The 16,996-nt window shown below is 47.0% G+C and overlaps 1 protein-coding gene across 3 annotated transcripts in view; it reads left to right on the top strand.

The window, feature by feature from the left end:
* The window catches only part of TBP (TATA-box binding protein), a 247,487-nt gene that overhangs the window by 39,803 nt on the left and 190,688 nt on the right, over positions 1-16,996 (top strand). For all 3 annotated transcript variants that reach the window (XM_029594207.1, XM_029594205.1, XM_029594208.1), the window contains exon 3: positions 6,159-6,481. In XM_029594207.1, the coding sequence (XP_029450067.1) occupies positions 6,159-6,481 (323 nt within the window). The remainder of the gene's footprint in view (positions 1-6,158; positions 6,482-16,996) is intronic.

The following is a 16,996-nucleotide window of genomic DNA, read 5'->3' as shown; positions in this document are numbered from 1 at the left end:
AGGCGGTTTGGTTTTACCATTACAATGCATTGTTAGGTTAAAAATAACAGCTTCTAACTTTAGTGCGCCTTATTCCTCATCTGTTTTTCTCCTTCTCTTTATCTTTATAAAAAGCTTGTTTAAAAAGCCAGGTTTTCAGATTGGTTTTGAAAATTTTCAAATTTCTCTGCAGTCTTATTTCAAGTGGCATGGTGTTCCATAGTACGGGACCAGCCAGTGGCAGTGCTCTTTCCTTACTTGCGTGAGACGTGCTGATTTGACAGAGGGGATGGTTAGAAGAGCCTTATTGGCAGATCTCAGGTTTCTCTGTGGAACATGGACGCGTAGTGCTGTGTTAAGCCAGTCTGCTTTTTCATCATGGATTAGTTTATGGATTATACATAATGCCTTATATTGTATTCTTTGTTCTATTGGAAGCCAATGAAGTTCAGCAAGTGTTCCTGTAATGTGGTCATTTCTTTTTTTGCCAGTCAAAATTCTAGCAGCAGGATTTTGCAGTATTTGCAGTGGCCGAATTGTGGATTGAGGTAGTCCTAATAGCAGGGAGTTACAGTAATCTGTGCTTGTGAATATCATTGCTTGTAGAACTGTGCGAAAATTGTTTGTCGTTAAAAGAGGTTTTAGTCTCCTCAGGATCATAAGTTTTGCGTATCCTTCCTTTATTTTCTGTGAGATGTGGTGTTTCATGTTTAGTTCAGGGTCAACTATTACTCCTAGATTTCTTATTTTTATTGCAAACTCAATGTCTTGAATTTTTTTGGTTATGAGTGTTGGTTGTATATGGTGAGTGTTTTTTTGTTCAAGTTGTAAGAACTCTATTTGTCAATGTTAATTACCAGTTCCATCTGGTTTAGGAGTTGTCTAATTATTTCAAGATACATATTGGCTAGTTTCATTGTTTCTTCAATGGTGTTTACAATGGGTAGCAATAGTTGTATATCGTCAGCGTATATGTAGTGAATGATTCAGAGTCCTGCTAGTAGGTGGCAGACTGGGAGGAGATAAATGTTAGAGTGTTGCCGATAGGGCTGATCCCTGTGGGACACCGGTTTGCAGTGTGACTTTTTCTCCTTCTACCATGTCTCTGAGATGCCAATTAAGTCTGTCATTCTAATTCTTCCATCTTACTTCTTAGACTTCTGGCATTAGCATACAAACATTTCAAAGTTGTTTTTTGTTCTGCTTTTAATTGATAGGGCTAAGTTAGAATTTTTTAGCTCGGGTGTGTTTTTAGTTACAGGCAGTTGGACTACTTTTCTTATTATTGGAACCTCACTGTCGGGATGGCCTAGTTCTAATGCATCATTAGTAGCCTTTGAAGATATATCTCTCCAAACCATGCGCTGCTCAGCAACTGTTGGCTTTCCCCTTTGTTCTAGTTTAAAAGCTGCTCTATCTCCTTTTTAAAGGTTAGTGCCAGCAGACTGGTTCCACCCTGGTTAAGGTGGAGCCCATCCCTTCAGAAGAGACTCCCCCCTTCCCCAAAAGGTTCCCCAGTTCCTAACAAAACTGAATCCTTTTTCCTTGCACCATCGTCTCATCCACGCATTGAGGCTCTGGAGCTCTGCCGGTCTCTGGGGAACTGCGCGTGGAACAGGGAGCATTTCAGGGAATGCTACCCTGGAGGTTCTGGATTTAAGCTTTCTACCTAAGAACCTAAATTTGGCTTCCAGAACCTCCCTCCCACATCTTCCTATGTCGTTGGTGCCCACATGTGCCACGACAGCCGGCTCCTCCCCAGCACTGTCTAAAATCCTATCTAGGTGACGCGTGAGGTCTGCCACCTTCGCATCAGGTAGGTATGTTACCAGGCGATCCTCACACCCATCAGCCACAGAGCTGTCTCGATTCCTAATAATCGAATCACCAACTATGAAGGCCGACCTAACCCTTCCCTCCTGGACAGTAGGCCTTGGGGAGATATCCTCAGTGCGAAAGGACAGTGCATCACCTGAAGAGCAGTCCTTGCTACAGTATCCTTTCCTTCTACACCAGGTTGATGCTCTCGAATCATGAGACCTTCCTCCAAGGCAGCACCAGGGCTGCCAGCCTGAAGTTGGGACTTGGCTACAGTGTCCCTGAAGGTCTGATCTATATACCTCTGTCTGCCTCAGCTCCTCCAGGTCTGCCACTCTAGCCTTCAGAGATCGGACTTGTTCTCTGAGAGCTAGGAGCACTTTGTATCACAAGCACGTGTAAAATTTCTCACCGGCGGGTAAAAAATCATACATGTGACACTCTAAGCAAAAGACTGGGAAGCCCCCCTCTTGCTGCTGGACTGCTGCCTTCATCTCAAATTTGTTCAGCTCCTAGTTAAGTTTTAGGTTGCTATAGGAGTAGGAATGTGTCTAATGTCCTTTAAATGTATTAGTGAATTCACTATATGTCTAGTAGTGGCCTACAAGGGAATGATCAAACTCTCAATAAGGATTTTTTTTTTTTTTTTTTGAAAGTGGCACCTGCCTATAAATTAAAGGATGAGCTGGGGTGGGAGGGTTGGGAAACACAGTCTAACTTCAGTTAGTCAGCCAGAGTGACTCACTGCTCTCTTGATTAACAAATGTTGGTACCTAATCACACTACCTTAACACCTTTCCAAGGTGAGTAACTGAACTGAACTTTTCAACCTTTTTACTTAGGTATGCACTGCTTCTAGCTTGTTTCTAGCTTCTGGCTACTTTTTTAAAAAAAATATACAAACAGTCTAACTTCTGCTTACTAGCTGCCTTACTGACTCACTATTTAAAAATACAAACAGTCTAACTTCAGTTTATTCGCTGCCTTACTGACAATTAAAAGCACAAACACACTAAATAATATTCCCAAATAGTTAACTTCGCCCCAATACTTTTAAAAAAAAGAAAATGTTCCAAGCAAAAACTTATTGGTTCCTTTCAGCCACCAGCAAGGTGATCCTCTCCTCTTAGTGCTCCCACTGGGTACTTGCTAGGTTCTTATGGCCTGGATTGCCCACTGTTGGAAACAGGATGCTGGGCTTGATGGACCCTTGGTCTGACCCAGTATGGCATGTTCTTATGGCATTGCAAAACTGGGAGACGGACATGCAAAAGGCAATTGAAATTTAATGTGTACAAATACAAAATGATGCACTTAGGGAAGAGTAATCCAAATTATGGCTAACAATACAAAGTTTCACATTAGGAGTCACCACTCAGGAAAAGGATCTAGCATTTATCATTGAAATTATGTGGAAATCTTCTGCCTAGTGTGCAGCAGCAACCAAGCAGCCTACCCTACTAGTCCGCAAACTTGGCATTATGATAGATAACCAATTTAACCTCAAAAAATTCATTTCAGCCACCGTAAAAAGCGGATTCTTCAAACTCCACACCTTGAAGAGAATCAAACCTCTTCTTCATACCTCTGACTTCCGCACAGTTCTGCAAGCTATGATCCTGTCCAAACTTGATTATTGCAACGCTATCCTCCTAGGCTTACCAAAAAGTACTCTACAACCTCTACAGTTATTACAAAATGCTGCGGCACGCATCCTTACCAACACTCACCGTCATGACCACATCACTCCCGTCCTTCAATCATTACATTGGCTCCCCGTAACCTCTAGGATAGTATATAAAGTACTCACGCTCATACACAAAGCCATTCATAACCATGACATGCAATGGTTCCCAGAACATCTCCTGCTTCACACTCCGACAAGACCCACAAGAACGCATCACCTGGCCAAACTCCAAATACCCTCTCCTAAGCTCATGAAGCATACCACCTTTAGAGAGCGATCCTTCATCATTGCAGGAACCGCCCACTGGAATAAAATGCCTTCCCAATTACGCCAGGAACCTTGCCACAAAAAATTCAAGCACAATCTTAAAACATGGCTGTTCAAACTAGCGTACCCTGACTAACGAACTGACTCTCCCCAAAGATGCGACATGACCGCCCAACTGACCCTCACCCTTTCTATTTTCTCTCCCTACCCCCCACCCACTGTGGGTATACTCCTCGTCTTCCCCTTCCCTTTATTACTTTCCCCTGCTAATTATCCTGATTGCTTTGTTTAACTCACTTGTTAAAACTAACATGTACATATGTATATAATTCTCGTATTATCTCCTGCCCTTGTTAACCCTCTCCCTGTTAATGTTATTATTGTAAAGCTTGTTGCTAAGTTATGTTACATTGTGAACAGAGGTGATGTTTTGCAAACGTGCCTCGGTATATAAAAAAACCCTTAAATAAATAAATAAATAAGAAAGCATATAGAATGCTAGGGATAATTAGGAAAGTATAGAGAATTAGAGAGAATATCATAATGCCTCTGTAGCGCTCCATGGTGTGACCTCATCTTGAGTATTGTATTTAGTTCTGGTTACCACATCTCAAAAAAAAGATATAGCAGAATTAGAAAAGGTACAGAGAAGGGTGACCAAAATGATAAAAGGGAAACAATTCCCCTATGAAGAAAGGCTAAAGTGGTTAGGACTTTTCAGCTTGGAGAAGACAGCTGAGGGGAGATATGATAGAGGCCTATAAAATAATGAGGAATGGAACAAGTAAACAATAAGTTGTTTACTCTTTTGAAAAGTACAAAGACCAGAGGACACGGAATGAAGTTACTAGGTGATAAATTTAAAACTAATAAGAAGAAATATTTTTTTACTCCATGCATAATTAAGCTTTGGAATTTATTGCCAGAGGATGTGGAGAAAGCTATTAGTGTAGCTGTGTTTAAGATTTGAACAAATTCCTGGAGGAAAAGTCCATTAACCATTATTAAGGTAGATTTGCAAAAATCCACTGCTTATTCTTGGGATAAATAGCTTGGAATCTTATCAACCTCTAGGGATCCTGCCAGGTACTTGTGATCTGGATTGATCACTGTTGGAAGCAGGATACTAGGCTGGATGGATTTTGATCTGACCCAATATGGCAGGTTCTTATGTTCTTAATCTGGGCTCAAGAGGAGGAGGAGGATCTGCTAGAGTTGTGAATGCCAAAATGAAACAAACAAATGGGGCATACTTCCAGAGTTATGACCCCAAAAGCGGGCTTGACCAGGAAAAGATAAGGTGTCATCTGCCTGTACAGGCCACATTCCCCTCAGGTTGAGCCTTCATATTCTGGTGGCCAGCTGGACTTAGGAGCAGGAACACTCACACCAGGGTACTTGAAAGCACTCACATGAGCAGGGCTGGATCACTTCAGGAATTGGATACAGGAAGGCACTCACTAGAACATGGCTTCCCAAACTTGTCCTGGGTACCCCAGAGGCAGTTGTGTTTTCAGGTTCTCCACAATGAATATGCATGAGAGAAATTTGCATATACTGAGTCTGTATGATGTGCAAGTTTATCTCATGCATATTCATTGTGGATATCCTGAAAAACTTGACTGTCTGTGCAGTCTTCAGGACAGGTTTTGGAAGCCCTACACTAGAACAAGATTAGGGCCAAACGAAAAACAAAAGCACAGGAGAATGGACAACAAGAACTCAGAATATGTGAGCCTGAGAAGGGGACCCACATATGGCTCCATATTAGGGCCACATTACAAGAGCACAGGAATATCAAAAAGTCAGAATACATGAACCCAGGAGAGGACCCACATAAGTCTGCAAATTAGAGCCACAAGACAATGAATTAGTCCAAAGCTTTGGCAAGGTACAGATTGAGAAGCTGGAATATTACAGAAATGAGACAGGAACAGCATGGCCGTCAGCAGGATGAATATTACATAGAATTGGGAAGACTAACCTAAATATCCAGGCAGCAGGTCATAATGCTGGAGCAATAAGCAGGCAGCCCACTGAGGCCCCATGCAGGTGGGAGGCAAGAATTGCCCAATAGATATTCACACTTGAAGTGCAGTGTGGATATATTGCATTTTATTTTGGTTAGCTTAGTATTTTATGAAAATTGTGTAATGCACTGGTATACTAAAGATGGTACATCATGTATACTTTGCTGATAAAACTGCCATTACAATCCTACAAACCCCCAACATGAGAAATCCACTGGACAAAAGGTAAAATTTAGGATCCAAAATTTCTTGACCCTTCAGTGATTAAAACTACATTGATCATAAAGTATTTTTATTTTAAAGCCATGTGTAGGCCAAGTGGCTTACAGTGAAATTCCTTGCTAATGTTTCATTCTTTTGTTTTTTTTTTCCTGCAGGGTGCTATGACTCCTGGGATGCCTATTTTCAGTCCCATGATGCCCTATGGCACTGGATTGACACCACAGCCTGTTCAAAACACAAACAGTTTATCGATACTGGAGGAACAACAGAGGCAACAGCAGCAGGTTCAGCAATCCACATCACAGCAAGTAACACAGGGAGCAGCCATCCAAGCACCGCAGTTGTTCCATTCACAGACACTTACTACAGCTCCTTTACCTGGAAACACACCACTCTACCCCTCTCCAATGACCCCTATGACCCCTATCACACCAGCAACACCTGCATCGGAGAGCTCTGGCATTGTACCACAGCTGCAGTATGTAATCTTTGAAATCACTTAATCTACTAGGGTTAATGGGGGCCTGTGTACTAAACATTTTTCCCATAGATACAAAATTGAAAAGCATTTTAGTATTTCTGGCTCTAAATTATTTATTTTAAAGTAATTTTATGACAACTAGCTGAAGTTTGTTGTGTTCTCTTTTAAAGCTAGTGGAAGAATTCAGGCCACTTCTCAACTCATTTCAGCGGATAGAAGAATATTGATCATCTTATCTAGCCAAGAAAGCTGAACCAATTGTTTGCTGCTTACACAAGGAAGCAATGTGTCACCTTTTCATGAGAACTCATTGGTTGGTGGTGATGTTCCCATGTTTCCTTCAATATCACCAGCACAAAGGTGCCTTTTGAGCAAACATTGGTTTCACCTAGCATGCATAGAATTTTATATAGCAATCAGTTTGTGAAAATGATCTAGGAATGGCGACTGGAGACTGCCCTCAGTTATTTCATGCTTGCATGCTTTTTTTTCTGACCCCAAAAACATAGAAGTTGCATGAATGTCTTCGCCCAGGGATGGCATATTTTCAAGCAGAGCAATTTTCATATTTACATTTTCTTAGTATTCATACAGGTTAATTCACCAGTGGGTTATGCACCTCTACCAGCAGATGGAGATGGACAAACTTACCCCGACAACAGAGATGGGAGGGGTGGGGAGAGCCGCAAATAGTACTGCCTGCAAGCAATATATATCCATCCCTGCTCTGACAGCTTGCCAGTATTCTCAGTCTCCAGCAGGTGGATTTTCATCTCCCTACTGGGGATTGCTTGTTTAAAAAAAAAAAAAAATAAAATAAAATAAAAAGAGGGAGAATTAACACGCACCGCTTCTCCTGAGGTGTGATACCTTATGGTCCCTCCCTCAGTTGAGTTCTCTTGAGATGTCTTGTGATCCCTCCCTCAGTTGAGTGCCTCAGTCTGGTAGCCAGTTTCCAGCGTGGGCTTAGCTGCCAGGAGAGATTCAGCTGAGAGGCTAGCAGGTGCAGGAAGCCTGCCCCCTTGCTGCCGGAGACCGACTTTGTACTCTGCTGGGACGGGCTGAGCTCAGTGTAGGGACTTGTTTTCGAGTCCCTACATTGAGCCGATCTGAAGAGCATTCCCGTCTCTGTGGGGGACTTGGGGTGCCGTGGTAGTTGGCAGGTTGAGCGGCCCCCTTGGGCTAGGCCCTGCCCTCAGATTCACTGGTAGGCTATGTTGGCGTTCACATGATTTTCTGTGCAAGTCGCCCGCGAAAGCAGTGCCCGAAGTCTGTTCGTGCTTGTGAGTCCAGACTGTGTGTCCATCTGGACCATGTGGTTGGACGTCCAAGTTTTGGGTGTGTATTATACGAGTAATCAATGGCAGGTGTGTGTGTATATCTATAGGCATCCTATAATTGGGTGACTGTTTTTTGGACATCCTGTCTATGCTTGCCGGGTATGGATGCACTGTTAGACTCACAGTTGTTAAGTGCGTGTGGTGTTGAGCATGCTGTCTCTGGACGTCCTTTTTTTCCATGGCACCAGTAGCAAAGAAGCCTAAGCACCTTGCGATTTGCACAGCTTGCCATATTTGAGCATCATAGCCCAAATATGGCATTCTTTGTCAGCACTGATTTTTGAGGCTCAGGACGAGTTGTCTCAAACTGATTTTGCTGAGAGAGGAGGAAGTGACATCACTTCCCATGCCGGCTGCTTCTTGGAGGAGCTCTCAGCCCCGGAGCACTTTTCGCTACAAAAACACCGTGCCACCCACCCGAATCGCGGCGATTTTTGGGCGCTTGGGAAGCGGAACGCTGTGGGGCCATGGCGCAAAAAAAAACAAACCATGGACTTTGCAAAATTTTCATACAGCAAAGGGGGAGACGTGCCGGACCTCCAGGGCCCTAAAATGGTGGTGGCAGTCGAGCAGGAGGACCCGGAGCACGTGGAATCCGACAAAGACCTCCCGGACCCAGAGCGTCCCCTCCGATCCGAGATGCGCTCCTGGTTTATGGAGCTGCGACGCGATATTAAAGGCTTTAAAACGGAAATCGCTGAAAAGCTGCAGGAAATGCGGGAGGACAACGCGGCCTTGGGCCGTCGTGTGGATGACGCGGACCTTCGCTTGGATGAGCACGAGGAGCGCTGGCAGCAGCAGCAGCTGGAGGTGACCGCATTAAAATCCGCACAAACGACCTTGGAGGACAAACTCGAGGATTTGGAGAACAGGACCAGACGCTGTAACCTTCGTTTTAAAGGTGTGCCAGAAACTGAGGACTATCAGGACTGTGTCTCTATTATTCAAAAAATATGCCTCTGGCTTCTTGGGAATTCGGAGACCGGCAGCGAGGGTCCTGCGTTGGATTCAGGGATCGAACGAGCGCATCGGTCCCTGGGACCCAAGTCCAGCAACCGGGTACATGACATTGTAGTCTGTTTTCACTCTTATGCTTATAAGGAGAGGATCGCTGCAGCGGCCAGGAAGCAGCGTGTTTGGAGTTGGGAGGGGAATGACATTTCCATTTTTGCAGATCTGGCGGCGAGTACCCTGCGCAAACGAATGGCTCTGCGACCGGTCACCTCTGCTTTGGCCAGTGCTTCCATACGCTACAGATGGCTGTTCCCCTTCGGCCTCTGGTTCCAAGTGGATGGGAAATCCTATAAAGTTCACAGTCTGGAAGATGCGGTGCCAGCCCTGAAAGCCGTGGGTATTACTGCGGATATTCCGATATCTAAAGAGGTGGCTGCTTCCGGCTCCAGACCAGCCGCCCCACGCTGGCAACGGGTTACCAAAGGAGGCCGTTGGCTTTGGAGGAATGCCAGCGACCACGGGGAATCTGGGACCCTCACCTGAATTGCCTGGCCCATCCAGTTCTCAGGGCTCTTATTGACTGAGTTGTCGTGAAACTGACTGCCATTTCAGATGTGCCTCAGCGTCTCTGTTCGCTTATTTCATGGGGTGGACTTATTCTGTTGTTACAGTGTGTATTCTGACTTTATGATTATCAACAGCTTGCTCCGGGGGGGGCAGACTCCGCACCCCGGCATGGTTTCTTCCTCCGTGTTCTTCTCTGGAAGGTGTGGAACCATCCAGGATATTTGCTGGGGGGGAGGGGGGGGGGGTTTAGCTTCACAATGCCCGGCTTTCATGCTCTTAGAGTGTTATATGGTAGTCAATATGGCCAGGGGTTCCCTCTAAGTGGACTGCCGGGCTATTACACGGGTATGGCTGAGTATGGGGTTTTGTTATCGGATTCTTCTGGGCCGGCACTCTTGGTTCTCGGTGCTGGGCTGTGGGATTGGGGGAGGGGAGGTGCAGAGATATTAAGATTATGACCTCAATTACCTTCCTCTCCCTTAATGTTAAGGGATTGAATTCAGGCAGGAAACGGAAGCTCTTATTTCAGGAAATAGACAGGTTATCTGCCCAGGTGATTTATGTCCAGGAAACTCACCTACGCCAGCGCTATGAGGGCCTCTTACGCTCAGAAAAATACCCCCATCAATTTTGGGCGGCGGCGACACCTGCCTCCAGATATTCGGGTGTGGGAATCCTGGTGCATAAAGACATTCACTTTGAGGTCCGGAATATTCTTTCTGACCCGTTAGGCCGCTACCTTCTCCTTAATGTAGTTCTGGGCGGGGAGTCTTATACACTTTGTTCGGTGTATGGTCCTACCTCTCAGAAGCGTTTTATACTAAATTGTACAAGCTGTTAATGGATCATGCGGAGGGAAGTGTTATTTTGGGGGGGGGATTTCAATTTGACGCTTCATCCCCGTTTTGATACCTCAGCGGGTTCTAGCTCTGACCCTGCCCTGGCCAGGAAGGCGCTCAAACGGATTCTTACGCTTATAGCTGGGGTGGATGTCTGGCGCTCTCGCTTCCCTACTTCCCGCAGCTATACCTACTTCTCACCCTCGCACAATAGCTATTCCCGCCTGGATATGTTCATGCTTGACCGGACCAAACTTAATGCGGTAACAGGGGTTGATATTGAACCTATAGTTTGGTCGGATCATGCGCCTATCTGGTTTAAATTGCGTATGGGCCCGTCTGATGTAGGTCAGCGTTTTTGGCGACTAAATGATTCCCTCCTGGAAGATGGTAGCTTTCAGCAGCAATTGACTCGGGAAATTCGTGAATTTCTCCTTCATAATGATACCGGGGAGGTGGGGGCTGGGACCCTGTGGGAGTGTTTAAAGTGTGTCCTACGAGGCTCCTGTATTGCGAGAGCATCTTTTGTTAAGCAACAGCGGGAGCTGGAGCGCCAGACGTTACTGAAGGCCTTGTCCAAGTTGGAGCGGGCTCATATGAGGGACGGAGTTGGCTCTACGCAGCGGGGGTCCATCCAGGAGCTGTGGGATAAGATTATGGCCCTAGATTCTGCCCGTATTGCCCATCAATTGGAATTGGCCCAACAGCGATTTTTTGAGGGTGGGAACAAGGCTGGACGTTACTTAGCCCACAGCCTTAAACGGAAGCAGGCACAAGCCACTATTTTAAAAATAAAGGATCCCTCTGGGGGGCTCCTTACTGATAATGCGTCTATTCGGGGCTGCTTTCAAAGTTTTTACTCCGCTCTGTACCATGGCGACCCTGATATACAGGAAGCTTCGATTGAGGCATACCTGTCTCGGCTTCCCATCCCTACCTTGACGGCGGCCCAGCGACAATTTTTAGATGGGGACATCTCCGCTATGGAACTTCAGGACGCTATCGACTCCCTCAAACTGGGGAAATCCCCGGGCCTCGATGGGTATACTCCCCGGTTTTATAAATTATTTGCTACGGCCCTAGCCCCTCTATTGTTGAAATTTTTCAACTCCCTGAAAACGGGGTCGTCCCTGTCTGCCCAGGCCAACTTGGCGGGCATTACACTATTACTTAAACCTGACCGGGACCCATCCGTTTGTGGTTCTTATCGGCCCATTTCTTTATTGAATATTGATGTTAAGTTACTGGCAAAAATCTTGGCGAACCGATTGAATTGTTTTATTTCTCACTTGGTGGGGCTCGATCAGGCTGGCTTTATTCCTGGGAGGACTACTGCGGATAATGTTCACAAAAGTTTGGACATTATCTGGTATGCCCAAACACACAACATCCCGGCAGTGGCTTTGTCAATTGATGCTGAAAAGGCATTCGACCGAGTGCACTGGCCTTATCTTTTTCAGACTTTAGAGCATATGGGGTTTGGCTCCTCTTATTTACAGTGGTTGGGTCAGCTCTATCACTCTCCCCGGGCATGTTTAAAGGTAAATGGAGGCTACTCAGCTCCTTTTGATGTGGGCAGGGGGACTAGGCAGGGTTGCCCGCTATCCCCCCTCCTCTTTGCTTTATTTCTTGAGCCATTTGCTATCTCCATACGCGGCAATGCTGACATTTCTGGGGTACCTATGGGCGCCTTGTCTCCCAAGATATCCCTATATGCTGATGACATTTTGTTTACGCTCTCAGACCCAGCCGACTCTCTCGACTCTGTTATTGCTGAGATGGAGGCTTTCGGTAGGGTTTCTGGTTTTGCCGTAAATTGGGAAAAATCAGAGGTTCTTAACATCAATTTACATACCCGCATGGTCAATTTCCTTCAGGAGCTGTTCCCCTTTAAATGGGCCAAAACCCAAATTAAATATCTGGGCATTCACCTTAGTGTAACGCAAGATCTGCTTACCATTAACTATACCCCGCTGTGGACTAAATTAGCAAAGGATATGGAGGAGTGGAGTCGATATCAGATATCTTGGTTGGGTAGAATGGCTGCCTTTAAAATGAATGTCCTCCCGAAATTATTGTATCTTTTTCAGACACTCCCCATGTTGGTCCCTATGTCTATGTTAAAACAATGGCAGCGAAGGTGTATGGCTTTCATTTGGGCGGGCAGGCGACCCCGGGTAGCTTGTAGAGTACTTACACAACCTAAAGGTAGAGGTGGCCTGGGAGTTCCGGATCTTATCCGCTACTATCGTGCTGCTCAATTTAAAAAACTGGTGGATTTACAATCATCCCGTAGGCAGAAACTGTGTTATTATTAACCAGGAACTTCTTGGCTCTGTTCCGCTCAGTAGCCTTATCTGGCAGCCTAAGCACACCTGAACGGTGAATCCGGGGGCGGTGTTGCCTCCCTCTACACTTATGCTGCTTCACCTGTGGCATCACCTTGGTGCTCCCCTGGTGGGAAATAGGGAATACCATGCCAGTACCCATTTATATTACAACAAGGCCTTTCGCCCGGGATGTGAGAGCTCCATTTTTTTAGACTGGAGACGACGGGGCATTACGACGTGGGGACATGTTTGGGGCTCTACAGCTTTACGCTCTTTTGCTGATCTTCAGCGAGCCTATGACTTACCTGAGTCGGCGTTGTACCCCTATTTGCAATTAGCGCATTTTGCTAAGGCCACTGGGCTTAGTACTTCACTCGCTCAGGAACCCTCTGATTTTGAGAAACTTTGTGAGCGGGCGCATAGTTGCCCCAAAATGCTGTCAAGGCTTTATCAAATGTTATTGGTACGGGATCCCCCTCTTTACACCTTCCAGACGGCTTGGGAGTGAAATCTTCGGGTTAGCTGGACCCCTCAGCGTTGGAAGTCGGTCTTTCGCCGGCTGGGCAGGGGACATATTGCTGCTTCTCTTATTGAGAACTCGTATAAGCTCTTGTACCGCTGGTACAAATGTCCCTCAGTTACATAAATTCTTGCCTTTATATCCTGATACTTGTTGGCGAGGTTGTGGGGAGGAGGGCACGTTTTATCATATGTGGTGGACCTGCTCCCATGTCAGTTTAGTTTGGAGGCAGGTGTCCCTCTGGTTGAGCAAGCTTTTCCCGGGTCTGCCCTCGCTCACCCCTGCTCAGGCCCTGCTGGGCTTGGCACCCACTGGGCTTTCGCAGGATTCTAATCAGTTAGTTCAATTTGTCTCTACTGCCAGCTGCTGTGAGATAGCACGTTTATGGAAAGACACCAGAACTCCCAAGATAGAGGACATTCACAACAGAGTGCGGAAAATTTATTTATTATCCAAAATTACAGCATTCAACAATAAGACAGTCTCCCGTTTTACATCGATTTGGCACCCTTACCAACAATGGCTTTCTGGGGGGCCGGGGGGTCCTTTGCCTTAAATATTATGTTAGCGGTAGGGGCCCTTCGCTTTTCATATTTTTTTTTATCTCTCTCGGGGGGAAACCCATAGGATCATATCTATGCTTTTGTGTGGCTCCATGTATGCTCTGCTTTTCTAATTTCTTTTGTCATTGTGAAGCTAGGGGGGGTGGGGTTCTATATTCATTAAACATAAACAACTTGGTTTTGCTATTCTGTGATGTTTCACCTACAGTTGTTCCTGGCTCTGATTGCAGCTTTGTGCAGTTTCTTATGTATACTTCATTTTCTACTTGTATGGTCCGATCTGTAGGTTTCATTCTGTTGTTGTTTCAATAAAAACCTTTAATAACAAAAAAAAACAAAACTGATTTTGCTGAGCCTGGCACTTCCCAGCAGGTTGCAGGAAGGCAACTGGAGGGAGACCTGTCAGTTCCCTGTACGTACCAGGATCAGTCCAGACAGTGGGTTATCTCCCCCTTCCAGCAGATGGAGTCAATTAGAACTTTGAAGGATGCTTGCTTATAAGGTAGTGCACACTCTACTAATCCTCAGTATTCTCTTGACTCCAGCAGATGACGGTGGTGGCTTTCGTTCCCCACTGAGCTGACTAGAAAGCTATTTTAGGAATTTTCTCTGTTTTCCTCAGCTTTCCTTTCTTTTGGATGGATCAAGTCTAATTAAAAAAAAATAAAATCTTTGAATTTTGAATTTTCTGAGGGAATTATTTGGAGAGCTTTAGTGTAGCCTCCACTCCTGTTTTAGTGGAAGCATTCTGTTGCTTGCAGGCAGTACTATTTGCGGCTCTCCCCACTCCTTCCATCTCTGTTGTCGGGGTAAGTTTAATTTTATTTCCTTTTGACAGGTTATTTCCTCTCTCCCTCTCTCCGGGGTGCAAGTCGGTGGTGCCGACCTCGCCCCCTGTGGCTGCTATCTGACCCGCTGCCCCTGAGACACCGTTTTCCTCGGGGCAGCCGGCACAGAGAGGCATTATTCCTCTGTCTCTCTATCTGTGGGTCGCTGAGGGATAGAGAGAGAGCAGGACTTGAAGCGGAGGCTATTACCTGCTTCTTACAGCCACGAACCTGGTGAGCGTGAGGAAGAACAGGCTGAAGCGGAGGTTTTTTTCCCTCTTCCCACAGCTTTAAACCTTGCCTGTTTCTCGCATTAAGAACAGCTGGTTCCCTCGCTGCTCCGGGGTTCCCCATGCCTCGTTTGTCCAGGTGCTGCGCTTGTGGAGAGCCTGGGTCGAGGCTCTCCCGCGAGGGGATTTGCACAGCTTGCCTCCCTGGTGGGGAGGGACCCTCTCAACCGCTGGGCTGCTCTGGTTCTAGTCTTCTGGCGCACCTTGACGCTCAGGGGGCAGCCCCGATCCCGCTGACCGTGGGAACGGCGGCTATTTTGTCTCCAGACTCTGCTGCTCCGGCGCTAACAGGAGAAGAGCAGGACGCTCCTTTTTCATCTCAGCCACCGGTTTTGACACCCGTTCCACCTCTGGAGCCTTTTCCTCCATCAGGGATCTTCCCACTCTTCCTCCATCGGGGCCACCTCTGTCTTCCATGGATTTTGTTCTCCTGCTTCACAATGCTTACCTGGCCAGAATGGGCCAGCACCAGGAATTTTTGGCGGGACCTCCTCCTAAGGTACCCAGAATGGCTGATTCCACTGAGGTCTTGGGAAATGCCCAGACTGTGGGGAGTGCCCAAGAGTCAGCGGTCCCGGGACCAGGGGTACCTCCGACCACCTCAAGCGCTCTGAGGGTCCGTTTGGTACACCCCTCTGCGGGGGGGGGGGGGGGGGGGTGTCCATCAGCTGGATCTGGATGAACCTTCAACTACGGCTCAATTGGAAGGGGATGATCCTAGAGTCCTGCAGATCTTCCAGAGGGATGAGCTGGATCCCCTCATTCCACATATCCTACAGGAATTGGACATTGAGGCCCCTCGGGACCCGCCTGAGCCTAATCCACCAGCGAAGAAAGGGGACCCCCTTCTGGCTGGTCTACGTCCGCCGTGTAGGTCCTTTCCTTCCCATCCCACGTTCCTTCAATTGTTATCCAGGGAATGGGATTCTCCGGAGACCTCCCTCAAGGTCGGCAGAGCTATGGATAAGCTATATCCTCTCCCGGATGACTTCCTGGAGCTTCTTAAGGTTCCCAAAGTAGATTCTGCAGTCTCAGCGGTGACAAAAAGAACTACCATTCCAGTAATGGGTGGTGCAGCCTTGCGAGATCTTCAAGATCGAAAGCTGGAAGTTTATCTTAAGAGAGTTTTTGAGGTGTCCGCCCTGGGGGTCCAGGCGGCCATTTGTAGTTCCTTTGCTCAGCGTGCAGGCCTCCGCTGGCTTCAACAGCTGCTCAGCTCCCAGGAGTTGCCTCCTGAGGAAGCACTTCTGGCAGACCACCTGGAGGCTGTCATAGCATATGGAGCAGACGCTCTATATGACATCCTGAGAGTATTGGCCAGATCTATGGTTTCTGCAGTCTCGGCTACACGCCTCCTCTGGCTTCACAACTGGTCGGTGGATTCTTCTTCCAAGTTGCAGCTGGGATCCCTACCCTTCAAGGGCAAGCTACTATTTGGGGAGGATCTGGACCAGATTATCAAGGCCCTCGGAGAGAATAAGGTACACAAACTGCCAGAGGATTGCCCTCGTTCTTCTAGGTCTTTTAATTCCACTAGAAGCCGATTCAGGAATCAACGTCGTTTCCACCAGGCAAGGACTGCAGCTCCTCGTCAGCCGCCATCTTGATCTCAATCCTGGACTCAGTCCTTTTGTGCCCAAAGACAGCCCTGCTCTGGTCCGGCCCAGGGGACGTCCTCCAAGTCTTCACAATGAAGCTAAGCCGGCCCACTCCCCGCTTCCCAGGATAGGGAGACTTCTCTCCCTTTTCTACGAGGAGTGGGTCAACATCATGTCAGATCAGTGGGTCCTGGATATTCTAAGACACGGCTACGCGTTAGAATTTGCTCGGTCGCTAAGAGACAGGTTCTCTTCTCTCTATGTGGCCCAGTCCAGAAACAGCTCATAGGCCGGCAGACACTCAACAGGCTTCTGGCTCTCGGAGCGCTTCAGCCGGTCCCCCCTGGAAGTAGGCCGGGGACATTATTTGGTATACTTCGTAGTCCCCAAGAAGGAAGGTTCCTTCCGCCAGATCTTGGATCTCAAGATGGTCAACAGGGCCCTCAAGATTCCCCACTTTCGGATGGAAACTTTGCGCTCCGTGATAGCGGTGGTACACTTCGGAGAATTTTTGGCCTCCTTGGATCTGATGGAAGCTTATCTGCACATTCCCATCCTCCAAGCGCACCAGCGTTTTCTGCGATTCAAGATTCTGGGACAGCATTTCCAGTTCCAGGCTCTACCCTTTGGTCTTGCGACCGCTCCTGGAACCTTCACGAAGGTGATGATAGTAGTAGCTGCCGC

This window comes from Rhinatrema bivittatum, chromosome 3, assembly GCF_901001135.1.
Source record: "Rhinatrema bivittatum chromosome 3, aRhiBiv1.1, whole genome shotgun sequence".
Taxonomy (NCBI): domain Eukaryota; kingdom Metazoa; phylum Chordata; class Amphibia; order Gymnophiona; family Rhinatrematidae; genus Rhinatrema; species Rhinatrema bivittatum.
Note: the sequence above shows the minus strand (reverse complement) of the source record. Positions and strands in the feature narration are given on the sequence as shown.